The sequence below is a fragment of the Dysidea avara genome, chromosome 11 (genome assembly GCF_963678975.1).
Source record: "Dysidea avara chromosome 11, odDysAvar1.4, whole genome shotgun sequence".
Lineage (NCBI taxonomy): Eukaryota > Metazoa > Porifera > Demospongiae > Dictyoceratida > Dysideidae > Dysidea > Dysidea avara.
Window position 1 is genome coordinate 6,523,963 of NC_089282.1, and position 17,702 is coordinate 6,541,664.

Sequence of the window (17,702 nt, forward strand, 5' to 3'; positions counted from 1 at the left end):
TGTTTAGTGCATTACCTTTCCCTTCACAAGACTTTTTTTGTTAACTTCAGTGCAGGATTAGTGTGAAACACAAGATCTAATATGTGGCATTGCTGAGTATTGTTGTGTATTAACCGGTTGTCATTATATAGTTATATAGATCTAATAATGAAAAATTTACTGCAGTGCTATAAGATGGGTTACACTTCACTTGGCCATACAACGCTTCAGTCCATATGAAATCTGGTGCATTAAAGTCACCTGCAATAATTAAATCAGGTTCAGAGGTCTGTAAAAAGTACATGTACAATGGGAAAATTGCAAATTGTAAAATTTTTACCCATACTGATAAGTTTATCTGTACTGTCCAACCATGATTCTGCATGTAGCATTCAAATAGCCATGAACTGTTATGTCCTGCTACAATCAAATATAAACTTCAGAATTATTTGTATTCTTTTCTATTTCCATGTAGTATAGATGTAACAAATTAACCAATGTACCAAATTTTGATTACTTGTAGTCATGTAGTTTAGCTAATCAAATAATTTTTCTTCAAATTAGCTTGGCCACCAGTACAGGGTACTGACCTTCAAGACACTTAAAATGTGTAACCTGTAAAACAAAAATATATAACACACATAAAAATATTGTTACAAACAATTACAGGATTAATGTCATGTAACAACAATTATACATAACCATGCAAAAATTTATATACTATTCATTTTCATCAATTGATATGATATCCATCTGTAACTCAGCTGCTTTAGTGTTATGTATTACCAAGGATTCATTTGCTGGAAGTACTTTAGATATCTTTTTAGCTGATAATATCCTGAAACAGTAATACACATATATGTGTGCACCATCTTACCAATGTAAAAGACATGACAATTGTATACCGTATGTATAGCTGGAAAGTTTGGCGGGAGGAAAGTTGGGCAAATTTGGTGTGTTTTTCCAAACTAAAATCTGCCAAATTGTTTACCCAATACAATTTAGTATAAGGTACTAACAAATTTAAACCTTTTCTTGCCAAAATCCTGTTGTGGTAAATTCACCCAAAGTTTCCTTCTGTCATATGGTATTAGGCAACTAAGTGCACGCTTAAATATGCAAATGGCTTTGGTTAGTGTTTGGAATTTCATGATTGACCAAAATAGGTTTACAGCCCACGTATATAGGTGAAAATTTTTTGGCGGAGCTCTAAGCCAGAACTGTCAAATAACAATATATCATTATGATTGCTATTATGCATTGTTCTGTACATGACAGTAAAAAAATTGTCTAGTTTATGTGCACGTGTAGTTGCTGCAAGCAGTTGCCACTGCTCAAAGGAATGCATGTATTAATTGAATGTGCTTACCTAACTTTTACTACGTAGATCAAAAGTGTTGCCAAGCACACTACAATAATAATAACAATAATGCCTCCAAATATAATACCCACAAGAGCTCCAACAGAAAGCTCTGTGTCATCTGATTTTTCAATAGGTGTTGGTATTACATTCAAAGTTGGTGTTACACTGGGAGAGTTAGTGGGTGATGATACAGAAACAGTTGTTATAGTTGATGGAGTAATGACCAGTCTTGGTGGGGGTACAAGTACTTCCACTGTAAAGAAGTATTCCATTGACAACATGCTATGGTCATCACAAGTCAAAATACTTACAATCGCAGTTTGATCCATTCCTTATTGTTCCCTGAGGACAACTACAATTATAACCACCAACTGTGTTAATACAGATCATATTTGTTGGACATACAACAGCAAGACATTCATCAATATCTGCAGAAGAAGCATTCACAAGCAAATAGCATTCCACATGGCTCCATGTTTAAGTACGTACCATTACAATCTCTTCCATTTCCATCTAATGCATATCCGCTATCACATGAACACACAAATGAGCCATCTGTGTTTGTACAGGTTTGATCACAAGCTCCATCCATGCCACACTCATCAATATCTGCAGTACCACAATCACAGAATATTTCTATTTTACTATACATAAACAAAACCATTAGAAATGAATGTGAGTGTAAGCAACTAAAATACAATTGCAAAAAAAAATCCACAAATCAATTGTACAGGTTTAATTGTGCACCAAAATTGCACTAGGTTTTATGGTATATTTCATCACTCAAATACCCAAGAGTGATGAAATATACCATAAAACCTCTCTTGGCAGATCCATTTGGCAGATCCATACCACCTCTCTGTCAGAACTGCCTGATAGGTACAGTATACTATTATGTATTTTATAAGCAGAAATGTTATCAAGACAATTATTCAGAATTCTACCAAATGCATGCATATTGTATGCAATTGGTATAATTGATAGATAATTTGAAGCACTAATACACAAAGGTCATGCTTATCATTATGAGATATTGCTATGGATCTTATTGAACTTACTGGCTAATAGATGGTAGCTGTTACTGAGGCTTCCTGTGTCTTCGCACTGTTGTACATTGTGTGTGTGGATAATGTAGCTATGGGGCAGCCATGAGGCCCCTGGAGGTGGCCCCTTACAAAGTGGGGTCTAGGGAAAATTCCCCAGTTCCCCCCTCCCTATTGGTGGCCCTGGCTATATTATATAAACAAACTGTTTATTATCAAATTTAAGTATGCACAAATATTTTGTGGAACAGTGCAAAACAACATTATTTCACTCACCCCTGCATGTTGTTGAATTACTTGGGTCTACTTCATAATGAGGAGGACAAAAGCATGTTTCAATCAGGTCAACAATGGCGCACTCTTCTTGACATGGATTGTCAACATTGCATTCAGTGATAGCTAAAGATAATGCAAAACATGGTATGTAGACACCTTTCATGAATGATATTGTCCTAAAGCACACAGCTCATCTCACAAATGTATGTTAATGCCAAAGAGCATTTTGGGAGTGTGAACTGCATGTGCTAGCATAAAATTCTCTGGAAACAAAAAAATGTATGCATGTATATTGAGCATCTATTACATGCCTTGCACAAGCAATCGAAAACATGTACAATGCAGTCATCTACTTGGCGAACTGCTACATGTAGAATCAGATAATGAAGCAATTGCAAATTGTGAAACAATACCTCAAAGCACACACACACACACACACACACACACACACACACACACACACACACACACATACACAAAAGCAAGCAATGCCTTCACTGTTGTGTTAACACAGTCACGCCTACTCAGTGAACCAGCACTGGGACAACTGTGTGCTACTCAGAGTCAGCACAGACAAATCCTCCTGGGGCAGGACTAGTAACCCGCAGGAGGCTGTATCATGTCCCACAGGTGAAGGTGTGGGCACCTAAAGTCCCACCTAAACCTTCACCCACTGTGTGATACTTGGACAGTTGGCAGCATTTGCTTCCCCAGTTAATACCAGGTACTCATTGATGTTATAACTGGATGAGCTGTTTCCCTAGTTGACCCATTTAAACAGCTGGGTAGACTGGAGCAATGTGAGTAAAGTTTCTCGCTCAAGGAAACGAAACAACAACAACAACAACAATGCCACCAATTTGGTGTAACCGAGCATCAAACCGGGAGCCTTTCAATTACTAGGCTGATGCTCTAGCCACTTGGCTATGCTGCCTCACACATGCACGCGCGTGTGTGCACAGACACACTACGCTACACACACATGCACACACACACACACACACACACACACACACACACACACACACACACACACACACACACACACACACACACACACACACACATCACACCCACGCACGCACGCACGCACACACATACATACACACACCTGTACAAGTCCTATTATCATTCATTAACATAAATCCTGGGTTACAACTACATTCATAAGATCCATTAGTATTGGTACATATCTGATGACAATCATTGTACTCCATACACTCATCAATGTCTAAAAAACCAAACACAATTATGTCCATACACATGTATGTATACAGTATTGCACCTTAAAAGAAAGAAATGAATAGCATGTTCCTGCTAGCTATACTATACCCATAAACAATTCAATGAACAAAATTGCTAGTAGCTATTAGGGCTGCTCTTTTAAGCTGTTTTTGTTCCTTTACAAGGTTACCTTACCTTCACACTGAGTGGCATTAACATCAACTGGTTGATATCCATCATAACAGTCACACTGATAACTACCAGGAGTGTTCACACACTGTTGAGTACATACATTACTGGAACTGTTAGCACATTCATCAATATCTATTGTGGATGAATTGTGAACAATTTCATGTTACATTGCATTACACCCACCAACACATTTAGAGTCATTTCCAGCAGCATATCCACTAGGACAAGAACATTCTGCTCCAACCAGTGGAGCAGGGTAGTCAAAACATTGTTGACCTTCAAGGCATGAAATTATGTCACAACCATCAGCATCATTCTGACAGTATTCCCCATCATAACCTGTAAATAATATTCAAACTATTTAGATAGTCAGTTGAACAACAGTTCAACACAGAGATAGCTACCTAGCTTGCATGTGTTGAGTGAATTTTCGTAATGCTATTGCAGCATATTTGTTATGGAGTACATTTGTATGGGTGTACATTGCAAGTTTCACACTCAGTAGAGTCATTTATGGAAGAGTATCTAAGTAAACTTTAAAAATGCTTTTCTTATCTGTATTATTGTGTATGTAACAAAAATTTTGTTCCACAGATAATGGTTAAACGCAAGCTAGTCTACCTTGTATGAACAATACGATTAGGTTACGTTCACAAAGATTGAAGTTTCCATTGGTGATGCTAATGATAGAATTGATTTTAGAAAGTATTTAACTGTTTGCAAGTTTATCATACAATATGGTAGTACTATTCCTTCATGGCAGCTTGGCATGCACTAGCTATCAAAAATGTACTCAGACCAATGCCAGACCCTTCCAACACGTTTCTATGAAATTCTTTTATTTAGCTGAATTTTCTACTGCCTGACTAACTGATGCTCCAGCCAAGCATAACTCAACAATGGATAAGGCTCCAGGCTTGATTTCTCACCGTTTGATGTTGCTTCGCCTGAGATGTGCCTTTTCGCCAACCACAGTACATACATATAATATACACATCATGGACTTACCTTTGTCTTCCAGTTATTTTCACTGACAACGTAAGGTGTCAATTAGTGATACCATGATATGGTTTCCCTGTGACTACTGTATAGCTACTGTATAGCCTGAATATTTCGAGTTGCAAAGTTTTCGAGTTTAATTAATTAAATTTTTCACAGATTTGTTAACAGTCCCAAAATGTATTAAACTACTGGATATGGAAGTCAAGAATAAAATTTTGCTGCTAACCTCCAAAACCTTGAAATCAGCAAAACTTTTCTTCCTTGAAATATTTAAGTTATACAGTATCACGATTATTGCCTGTATTTTCATTAGCGACTAAATTGATTGCAGAGATATTTCTCGTACTGCTCTTCATTTGTTATGCTGTGTAATGGATGGAACATAGCTGAAAATGAAGCATAATGGCCACTTCACTGTAATGGGTTGTTGGGCACGTGTAGTTTAGGGATAAAAAGTAGTGAAACAAGAGAGATTGTCTATACCAGCTATACTAATGGACATTTAATCCCTACTTTAGACATAGTATACAGCACAGGGATTAAATTCCCATTTTATCCCACTAAAGCCCTACATCAAAGTAAAAGACTTGGAGTATATGGTAGTTAAACCCTGGGAATGGCAGTTAAACCCCATGCAGTGCTTATGGCTGTGGAAGACAACATATATCAAACAGTACGGTAGTACTGTTTAAGTAGGGATCCCCCCGAAAATGATGAGCGCCACCAAAAATGCTGCTTTTTAAAATCATCCTAGAGACATCTTACACCATGGAAATCACCTTTACAGAATAGTATTAGTCAATCTAACATGAAATACAGCATTAAAACAAGAAAACACTTACTGGTGACCAGATATAGAATTTTAAAAAATAACTCCTAAACTTGAAATTTCGTCTCACTCACTCACTCACTCACTCACTCACTCACTCACTCACTCACTCACTCACTCACTCACTCACTCACTCACTCACTCACTCACTCACTCACTCACTCACTCACTCACTCACTCACTCACTCACTCACTCACTCACTCACCAGTCGCAAGCCTAGAGCTCAATTGAAGCAGCGCACAGTCACCATTTTACACCACAACAACAAACTCACTGGTGGGATGTGCCTTTTGGGGTTCCGACAAGTGTACGCCCTGTGCTCCTTGTCTTTCCTTTAATCTTCAATCAGGTTGTCTTCTTCTTCAAGCATCGAAAGCATACTGAGGCATTAATTTTCCATATCAACACTTTTCTGTGGACACCACAAAATTGGAAAGCGCTTATGCTGCTGAAAGAGTGGGGCGCATATAATTTCAAGTGTTACACGTGAAATCTGGAGAAACATTAAGGCTGCTGAGTTGTCACTTCGACTTTTGCCAATGCCTGGACTGCAATCAACAAAGAGATTTGTTACTTACAGTAATAGACGGACTGATACTCAACGGCTTGCTCCTGTGAACACATTGACTCAGCCGGATGGCAAAATCAGCGAGTGATTGGATAGTACTCGAGTGGAAATTGAATTACTTCATCCTGTTAGTTGAGACTCAACTTCAGATAACTGAAAGGGTCTGTTCGTTTGAACAACTTCCGGCCCGGGTGAATAGAACGCAGACCACCATACTGAGACAGGTCATAGATCTGTACAGGAACATAATAACTAGCTCACAAGTTACACTGTAACTAGCTGTGCTACATCAAAAAACTAAACAAACATATTCAAAGCAAATTGAAGCCTTACACATATAAAACTACAAGCTCAACAAAATTGAAGCCATACACATTGTAAAAGTATAGTCTTGTCCCCAGTCTCCCACGCACCCGATCATGCGAAGGGCACATGATCAAGTGTGTGGGCATATGGGGACAAGATCTAGACTAAGTATATAGTAAAACTACAAGTTCAGCAAAAATTGAGCCATGCACAACTGTCATGCTTGTCTAGCCTTATTAACACGTTGTTTGTGAACTTGACTGCTTCAAAGTGTGGGATAGAAGCCAGTGAAACCCCACCTGCACTAGTAGGATATCTAGTTATCAACACCTCGGCCTCAGCTTTGGGTTGATAACTATGATATCCTACTCATGGTGGGGTTTAACTATAACTTAGTATATCTGCAGGTATAGACAACCTCTCTTGTTCATTATACTTTATTATGTGATCCCTTGAAATTCTTAATTTTTCCTTCTGCTTGTAGTTCTGTATATAAACTCACCTGCTGGGCATTCACAATTCAGTACTACAAAAGTAGTGTCAATGTTCAATAAACCACTAGTAGTGCAGTTGCCTCCATTCTCACAAGCACACAAATGAACAGTTGGAATAAACAATGATGAGATATTTTCTTTACTGGGATCATTAGCTACTATTGTCAGATTTAGTACAGTAGAGTTATCAGCAGTCCATGTTATGGAATAACTGTCACCATCAAGATCATTCATCATCACACTATCAGGTAACATATCCTCCCCATCATGTAGTACCATCACATTAATATTATCACTATCACTAGTAACTGTAAATGTGTACACTGAGTCTTCCCCAACTGTAGCCAGGAATATTTCTGGTGCAGTTATGTTTGGAGGGAAACTTGCTGTAAGGGAAGGAATGCAATGTATACTTTAGCATAAATTTATGTTTGTCAATATTGTAGATACATGACTTATATGCTAGTTATGAGTGACACTTGTATGAAGGCATCAGTGATAATTATGTGTGACCATGTGCGTTGTCAAGGATCAATGATCAGTGTACACACACACGCACACGCACACACACAACCACACACACACGCACAAAGCAAAGCAAAGTCTTCAGCTGCCACTAAGCGGTCACACTGCCCAGTGGCCAGCACTGGGGCACCTGTGCGCTACTCAGGTGCTATGAGTCAGCGCAGGCATGCCCTCCTGGGGCAGGACTAGTAACCTGCAGGAGGCTGTACCATGTCTCACAGTTGAAGGCGTGGACACCCAAATTAAACTGCTATATGAGACATGGGCAGTTGAGCATTTGCTTCCCCAGTTTACACCAGGTACCCATTGATGTTACAGCTGGGTGGGCTACTTCCCCCAGTTGGCACCAGACCACCAGGTCCCCACTTTAACAGCTGGGTAGACTGGACCAATGTGAGCAAAGTTTCTTACACACACACACACACACACACACACACACACCACACACACACACACACACACACACACACACACACACACACACACACACACACACACACACACACACACACACACACACACACACACACACACACACACACACACACACACACACACACACACACACACACACACACACACACACACACACACACACACACACACACACACACACACACACACACACACACACACACACACACACACACACACACACACACACACACACACACACACTGAACCTCTTGGAAGTTAATTGTGTGTTGAGTCTCTACAGAATCTACTCAACCATTTTATATATGTCTAGCTGCATGCTGGTGATGTACTTGTAATACAGATAGAATTGTGACAACAGTGATGGTTGTTTGAGTGACTAGCCAGCCACTACATAGGCTCGTGTTATGCATGATAGTTCGTGTAGTCATAGTAAATTCCATCCCTCTTTTGTGGTTCAGCACCGGATAGTGTATTAGATCCTTCAAGAGCATACCAATAGAGAATGCCAGTGGCAGAAAAATAAAGGGAAAGAGGAAGGGGAAACTCCCCTCCTCCTCACTCACTTGAGTATAGTGCCCCGTCATTTTTTCCATTGCCCAGTTGCTAAAATACACTATTGTACCTCTTTTTAGTCATTAGCCAACTTACTTTGCTTTGACTTAGTGGGATTCATGCTAAAGGCTATGCAAGAATAGAATGCTATGTGAATCAGTACTGGGAGTGCACAAGATCAATTACTCTATAGATCAGTCACCTAACTACTCTAATAGAGCATTCAGAGGAAACATAATTGGTTCTGCTATTCAGGTAAATGTATACAGTAGGACCTCAATGATTATCCAAACAGTAGCGGTGACTGTTCTATTAGACTATTTTGTCAACAGGTGTATGTTCTATTAGAGTATTTTTAACCTTTCTCTTTATATAAATGAGTGGGCTTCATTTATTTGAACAAATTCGCTTGTCTGAACACTTTTATGATTGAACGGGCACACAGGTGTTCAGATAGTTTACTGTACTTGAATGGGATACTCCTATCATTAAGATACCGTGCAAGTAGATACATTGATAAACGAAGGCATTACAGATAGACTCATGCACTTAATTATGTATAGTTACATCTATTAATGGAGATAGGCACTGAAAATGCTCTCAGATTCAATCTTAAAGCATTTAAATTTCAAACTTTCCTATAGGGGCATACCACCAGGCTACTAATATTGGCATGCATACAAGTACGATTTTTAAATGACTTGCCCCTCACTTTAGAGTACTGTTTTCCACCCCTGGAGAATTCCTAACAGTATTATTGATATATAGTCATTCATTTAAAGACTTAATCCTGAACAAAATGCAATTCTGAACACAGTCCTTACAAAACATGACTTACATGCATCATTCATCTCTGTTGCTATTTGATTTTCAACTATCATTGCAGCCATGCCAACATTAGGATCACCAGTTTGGTTGAAATCAAACAAACACTCAACATTATCACCACATACGTCTAGCAAAGATGAGTTCCCCATTAAACTAGATAAAATCTCATCCAAAAATGGTGGGATGTGGTCAGGAACTGAATAGGTGTCCACATTTTCACCTAATGTATACGTGAAGAGACTTTCTGCACCAGTGACTTGCCCTGGAAGAATATTGGTAAAATTGCTACTGTTCGTACGTTACATTATGAACTCACAGGATTGTCCAAATTGATGGATTACTGCATCTGGTGATGAGTTTGAAATCATAGTTCCATTACGAAACACAAATTCATCAGAATTATTACCATTGTAGTTACCCAATAAACCAGAAGTGGTTCCTTCAAGAGATGGTGGAACTTCTAAAGTATACACTAACAATCCAGCTGTAACATTGATGGTTATTCCTACTCCTGATGGAAATGATACTGCTATGGAATTGTTACTACTCTTTTCAACAAAAGCTGATGAAGATGTGATGTTGTCACCAACTGAGGTCAAATTATCAGACATATCAACACTGTTGAATATCACAGCAAACGATTCACCACTGGTATCAATACTGACCTACATATGTACAAGATAGTTATATATACAATTATATGTGGTACTTAAACACTTATAGTGGAGAGAGTGCTGTGGCCAACATGAACTTGTACATTTTACAATTTTACAATGATCATAGGGTTGGGATAAGCCATGATATAGAGTGTTGCAGCACATGTTGCTGTCAGACCTTCAGTGCTGGTCACTGTAAAGTGCTAATAATAATAATAATAATGACATATATATACACAACAACAAGGAGCAGGAGATCTGTTATATTCAAATTGTTGTCACGTTATATGTTCATTAAAACTATGGCACAGTGAGGGATTTAGATATTGTTTTCTCAGTGTTTTGTACTGCTCAAATGGCTACGTATATGTTAACATTTAAAAAACCTTGGCTTATCACACCTACCTACCTCAACAACATCATTTGCTTCTTGTAACACAAATGCAGAAAATATAGTGGCAGTGGAGTTAGCAGGAGGTTGGGTTCTCCCTTGAAATTTAAAGTCACTACTAGTTGTCCTCAATAACACATATTCTCCCCATCCATTAAAAGTGTATCTGCGACCATCAAGAGTGGTGATGTGAGGATCTCCTCCTGCCCAGGCTGCAGTATAACATATGCTTTATATAACAGTTGCAACAGATGTCTAGTTGCATCCAACTTTTCAGTGAGCCTGAAAGGGTGGCTCCAAGAATATTGGTGAGAGATTTCCAAACTTTCTGATGCATGCAGACATAAAAACTAGGGGGTCTAGGGGCATGCTCCCTCAGGAATTTTTAAAAATATGTGTTCTGAGTAACAATTTTTGCCACAAAAATCTTTAAGCTGACATTTATAAAGCACATGGTAGGAATTTTATTGATATAGACTGCTTGTGCTTGCTCTGCTGGCACAGGTATCAGCAAAGAGTACAGAGTTGGAGTAATGTGAAGTTTAATGGATGTCATTCTGGGGGTCTGGGGGCATGCTCCTAAGGGTTTTAAATACAATTTTAGACTATTTTTTATTGTGTTGGTACTTGGTACAGGTAAACTAATAACTAGTTTATAAGAAAATGTGAGTGCTCTATTAGGGTGATTGACTGCTCCAGTAGACCTGAACTTTTGCAAGTCAATGCAGCCTAAGAGTTATACTTGAACAGTTTTTTGGAAACCTCAGAAACCCCCTCCCCCCACCCCACCCTGGTCTTCCTTACACCAGCACCTTCAACGTGTTGTAAAGAGCAGGTGTTGATTTATAGCAACAATATTTAAGTTGTGTTTGTTAAAATATCAAGTTAAATTGTTAATACATGCTTTGGATGCTGCTGAATAACTATGAGCTAACTGTTTGGCTTTAAAGTTGGTATAGATGGTAAGAAAAAATAGCCACCAGCTGGATTTGAACACATGACATACAGTAGGCACTCTACCATAATTTCAAATGCACGTAAGCTCAAGTTTCTCTATACTATGGCCTTCAACACACTATAGAAAATAAATGAAAGCACGCATAAACCTGCAATAAATATCTTACGGTTATACAAGCACTTAATTCTAGGCACGATTCACAAGGACTGGCTAATAAGCAACATGATGGACAGATAGTCAGACAGACAGACAGACAGACAGATGGTTTTTCAGGTTATAATTAGATTGGTATGTATACATACCTCTACGTTGAGGAACATATCCTGTACAATCATTTGGTGGTCTCCTCTCATGATAGAACTTACAAAAGCCTACTTCGCTTAAACAACATGTGTCCTGAGCATTCCTGTCATACAGAATGTAGTTGGGATAGTTTATTATCCATGACCAGTATGGATGATATCTGAGTAATCCTCCACTACTTCTTCCTTGAAGAACTAGTGCTCCAAATGAAGTGCTAGATCTTGAGTAACAACACTCTTGTGCTCCACCTAATGCATTTCGAAATCTTTCAATATAGCAAAATGAATCGTCTTTGATGGTGAAGAACCAGTACCGTCTCTCCCATCGTGCCTGTCGCCAGGAACAAGGGCATGCAATTTGACCCTTGCTAAATTCGGTCATGCTTTCACTACTTCCATAAGACTCTATGTCTGAGAAATACCATGAAAGACACTTCCTTCGTTGCTGCTCGATTAAATCAGGATCAGCACTTATCTTATACATAACATTGTTGTACTGGTGTTCACCAGTGCAGTCAATTTGGTTGGCATCTCGGTTAGCAGTTAAAGGATGGTTGGCAAAAAAAGTTCCAGCAGCATTAAATCCAATAGTAGGGTTATTATACAAGCCACTCCATTTCATCAAGTCACACATGTATGTAAACACTGCATAAGACTCTGATCCATCAGTGATCACCACTGCTTGATAAGTGTTCATCTGGAAGGTACACAGATATACTATAACACTCTCTATACATAATGCATGCCTTTCCTGTATTGTGTGAACCCTTGAATACTAAAGTTGACACATTAATTTCAAAACTTGAAGTGTTATCTATACAACTGCAGCATTCTGATCACGCATGCAATACTTTCAATATAACATTCCCAATTGTATGATTCATGCTGAGTTTTGCAAAAATGCTGTGATGGACAGATTCTGTAAAAGAATCTACCCAACATCAGCTTCCTACCTGAGGTTTTTAACCAAAACTATATAGGTATTATTAGAGATCTCACTAAGTGAGTAACGCAAAACAGTACACATACTCCACACGTGCAATACAACTATATGTATGAATGGACCATTCTTGTCTCTGAACATATAATACCTGATTTGTAAAACTTCTGATTGTAGGATAGTAAATTTGAAAATAATAGAAATAGCTGGATCCATGAGGGTAAGGATGAACATCTCGCCATTCTGCCAGGATCATAAATGTACCAGAAAAGTTTGTCATCATATTAGCAGTAAGGTATGTATTCACTCTATCCAACAACACATCATCATAGCTACTTCTTCCTTTCTCAAATATCTCATAAGACACTTCTCCTTCTCTACGAATGTCATTATCAGACCAATATGGAGCCACAACATGAAATCGTCTCAGATAGTAGAAACCAGGAAATGGAAAAGGCCACCAATAATAGAACGGTCTACTGAACGAGATCACTCCATTGGTACTAACCTAGATGGAACATATATATGTACATATACACTGGGAGATTACAATGCCTATATAAATATATGTCATACATATGTACGCACTGTGCTGAACCCACAAAAAAACATTTAATAACTCATGAATGGAATTACACAAGTTCTTAAAATTTGGCTAATTTGTAGTACTGCTTAAAAATACTTTGAAATGATTTCAGTCAAATGTCCAACACATTCTGAGTTTTAGCTATACATTTTCTATGGGGGAGCCATAAAATACATGACCCTTTCCTGGGCTTGTAATGGAGCCAAATTACACTTGTCTGCTCTTGACATCTTTACTGTCACCACTAATCATCTACTTGGCTAAAATGCTACTTTTCTTTTTTAGCTGTTTTCTCAGGGTTCAGTTCAACTTGTATATTTATACTACATAGAGTGAGTAAGAACTTACATAAGCCAGTGTGTGGGTTTGAAGCCCAAATGGAAATCCATTGGGGATATAGATTGTGTCAGACACTCCATCAAGGTACCGTCTTAGTTGTTTCTTCCCATCAGCAAATGAAAGAAATGGAAGCACAGCAGAACTTGGCATATTACCTGCAGAAATTGTATAGCATAACAATCGGTTGTATAGCTTAGTGTTAAACCCAAACAATGTTTATTAAAATGTATAATACTTATACTATGGCAAAATTTCAAACATAAAACACCTTTTAGATATGTAAACTTCCCATGATAATTATGCTAACAAATACCATATTTGGTGCATAATGTTTCCTGTTTTCCTGTTGCATCATCAGCTCTACTAGCTGCATTGTCAGCATTACAAATATAACTTGAGTTGACAGATAGTCTATACACACATGCATGCATAGGTAGAAATATAAGTTATCATAGTGGTCCCTATATGTGACCCAGTCTGGGAAAACCAGTCTTATCATCTATTTAAAAGTATCGAGAAATACCAGTTTTAAGTATTCAGTGTGTTGTAGCTTGCCAATGGTTGAAGCTATATGTGTGTACCAAATTTTCACACATTTTACACCAATTCCTTACCTTCCACAGCATCCACTGTACAAGTAGCCAACAGCTAAGTTTCCCATCATTTTAGGTAGTTTTTTAAAACCAAGATTGACTGTATCAGGCAAGGTGGGAGAGGAGGGCCAGAGGCTGTTTAAAAATCTTAAAAGAGGAAGCCGTATGGATGAATTAGGCCAAGTTATGGCCCATTCAGGCCTCAATACTGGTTAAAATGAAAGAATATTTACAGCACAGGTTTTATTTAGCAGTCAGCACCACAGCATTTTACAGCCACTTACAGCCTGACGAGAGCTCTATTAGGACCCCAGACTGCTTGTACAGATCACCATTGTGCTTGGAAGAAGCAGCAGCAAAAGCAGACCACTCAAGTTTAGCTGATTTTGATAATGAAATTTGATAGTTTATTCATGTAGCTTTGTGGTCTTGGTGAAAAATCAAATCTGATGCCATGGGCGATAAGACCAGTCAGTCACATATAGCTAGTACATAGTGACATATATAGCTACCAAGATTATATATAAAAGTTTTGAGCTCACCAGTACCACTCCCAGATCCACTGCCTGTATCAGTGATTTGTGTCAATGCACAACCACTGAAGGCCACCAGCAACAACACAGTTGTTAGTGAAACAATCCCAACCGGTATGTACATAATTAGCTAGAAGAACAAAAAAACACTTTACATGGTATTAATATTTTGAGTTGACATGTCAAGTACAAGTTGATAAAAAGTGCATATTAACTGACTCAAATATTTCACTTGACAATATATAGACACTATCACAGCAATAGCTAAATTGTTTGGGGAAAACACAGGGAGTATATTATGCTTAGCAATTTGATGGTTTGAATTAAAAGTTGAGGCAGGAGCACTGAACTGTGCCAGGAGACATAACACATTAATAAAAATAAAGAAGGGTGCTAGAAGTATGTAGTCATCAACTTTTAGCAGCATAAAAAACTTTATAGCAGGATCTGAGGACCACATTCAACACCTGTCTGTATAGGTCCTTCCATAGTAAAATAACAAGTCCCATTTTTGTTGTCACAGTAGTTCAGCCATGCAGGCCATTAATGCTAGACCATATTAACCTAACCAGAACTATTTTGCACCAGATCACAGCTTTTGTTACAGCCATATAGCTAGAAAATATGCACAAACCTGCACAGATGTATCCTCAAGCACAAGAAAGAAAGACACATAAAGAACATTAATGGTCAACTCCCAATTATTGACCATCCACTGACCTCAAGTAGTCTGACTATGGCTAGATTAGCTAGTTAGAATCTATAAAATTATGCTGCACAGTCAGTGAAGTGTTCTACTCCCTAGAATGTTCAGACAACAAATTTAAAGTAGCAATACATTTGTAAACTCAATAGTCAGGACCTATTCCTCCAGTGCATGAAAAACCAAAGGAGTAAAAGTTCTGTGTTCCACCTCCCATATCCTCTCTTTGTACATCTCTTCCTTCTCCAACTCTGCTTGCCTGTAACACTGTGGTAGAGATATTGAACAGTACAAAGGAGCTAGAGGATTGAACACCTTCACATCAAAGAGCGCCTTCTGCCCATATTCCCAGAACATCAGCGACAACATCAAGAAGTGTACCATCTTCAACATTAGCTGATTCATTTGTAAAGAAGTTCAACCCTAACATTGTGGCATACTTCAGTCAAAACAGTTATGTCTTGTAGTTCATTATGACGTATTGTAGGAAAACCTCCACAGGGACATCCAAAGGCATGCTCAATTGAGAATTGCTTGCCACACACACAGAGCTTGAAGGTACATAGTAATGGTGGTTGCCAGCCATAGAACATCCCTTTGTGTAAACTAAAACCATGTTCAGATAGGAAGAGTGTAGTTAGCCAACTGGAAGAACCCCTTTCAACAGCTAACATTATGGAACAATGCAAGGATGACAATAGCAAAGGTAAAAGAGCATCACGACACACTGCCAGTAATAATAACAAAGCTTCTACATACGTAGCTACTAACATGAACATTACATGAGCACACCTGTTGCAATGATGATGATAACGCCATAATTACATGTACAATATATTACAAGGGGTCAGGAGTCTAGTCTCAGGGTTACCAAGTTACTAAAAAAAGTAATAATAACTGGAGCACTGGTAAGACAAAAAAAATTAAACTGTAGCTACTTATAAATGTAAACAATTATATCAACAGTTCAGATTGGCTACATACTTCCAATGATGCTGAAGCCTGAGAGTTAAATATCCTGTACGAACAAGAGATGGCAACACAAGCTGCCTGCTGAAGAATGCAATGTATTGCATTCTTTGGTAGATGACATAATGGTCACTGGCATGAAATGGCCTAGACAGTCAACTTCAACTGTCACAAGATCAACCATATAACAATAACAATAACCGAAAATTCAGCATGTTGAAGGTCCAGCAGTAATGAACTATATAGCAATCTTCTTTACGGTTCCTTCAGCCAAAAAGTAATGTTGACTACTAGTAACCACAGTGATTTTCTAACATCTGTGGAAACTGACTAGCACGAGATCAGGTCTGCTTAAAGTAGATGTGATATGAGGTGTAATAGTACTTGGGAGACTAACACTCGCCTGGTAGCCAGGAAGATCAGCATAAACTTATAACAAGGTGGTAAATCCTTTTTAAAGTTCTGAACAAAAACCTGCAAAACAGAGTCAAGATGGCTAGTGTGTCTCCCTTGATCTCTGCCCTTGATCAAGTGCAATGGTACAACCAGTTAAAACCGCGTGACATGGTTGTTTGTATATAGCTAGGCTGAGTAGAGTGACAAAGTTTAAATAACATACTGGACAAACGATTATATTCCTGAATCCAGTGAGACAGAATCAATGGTATTCTGCAAGTGCAATCAACAACATAAAATCTAACTCAAGCAATAGGAAAACAAGCCGGCACGCGCACACATACTCAAGACTCGGGGCACGTGCTGCTCCACCCCTCAAAATCGTCCATTGACCTTGCCACTGACAATCAATCGTAACAGTCATGTATCAGAACACAAAAAGACTCTTGGCAGTTAAAGCTATTCTGACATATGTAAAACAAAAAAGAAATTCTGATTAAGCAGCAAAAAAAAACTGAGTTGTGTAACGTAACAGGGCTGTTTACGAGTGCGCTTTATCCCATTATAGCTACACATCTAAACTGGCACAGTTATTAAAACACGCATATAAACCACACTAAATCATATAAAACAACAACATTGAACTTACTAAGTGATCACTGCCCTGCTGATTATTTTAAATGGACATTGAAAGGAATTTCCCCCGATACATCGTG

The 17,702-nt window shown here is 38.4% G+C and overlaps 1 protein-coding gene across 3 annotated transcripts; it reads right to left on the reverse strand.

Moving 5' to 3' along the window:
* Window positions 1–510: 510 nt before the first annotated feature.
* LOC136237815 (mucin-like protein) lies at window positions 511–17,702 on the reverse strand. 3 transcript variants are annotated; one of them, XM_066028028.1, is made up of 18 exons: window positions 17,636–17,702; window positions 14,928–15,048; window positions 13,802–13,947; window positions 13,019–13,375; window positions 11,928–12,624; window positions 10,686–10,879; window positions 9,937–10,285; window positions 9,631–9,882; window positions 7,286–7,663; window positions 4,261–4,416; window positions 4,081–4,209; window positions 3,773–3,892; window positions 2,662–2,784; window positions 1,832–1,951; window positions 1,654–1,770; window positions 1,432–1,595; window positions 1,349–1,388; window positions 511–817 (listed from the first exon to the last, which is right to left on the reverse strand). In XM_066028028.1, the coding sequence occupies exons 2-17, from the start codon at window positions 15,040–15,042 to the stop codon at window positions 1,368–1,370; spliced, it is 3,438 nt and encodes a 1,145-aa protein (XP_065884100.1). In that variant the 5' UTR covers window positions 15,043–15,048; window positions 17,636–17,702; the 3' UTR covers window positions 511–817; window positions 1,349–1,367. The 3 variants fall into 3 exon arrangements, with proteins under 3 accessions (XP_065884100.1, XP_065884097.1, XP_065884099.1); XM_066028025.1 differs by having other exon boundaries at window positions 1,349–1,595; XM_066028027.1 differs by lacking the exon at window positions 17,636–17,702 and adding an exon at window positions 14,670–14,870 and having other exon boundaries at window positions 1,349–1,595; window positions 14,928–15,060.

Excerpts from the sequence above, each read along its gene's own strand:
- LOC136237815 (XM_066028025.1), bottom strand. The coding sequence starts at position 15,042 with ATGTACATACCGGTTGGGATTGTTTCACTAACAACTGTGTTGTTGCTG. Across the intron at positions 4,210-4,260 it reads AAATGACTCTAAATGTGTTG|ATATTGATGAATGTGCTAAC; the intron begins GTGGGTGTAATG and ends CATCCACAATAG. Across the intron at positions 1,771-1,831 it reads AAATGGAAGAGATTGTAATG|ATATTGATGAATGTCTTGCT; the intron begins GTACGTACTTAA and ends CTTCTTCTGCAG.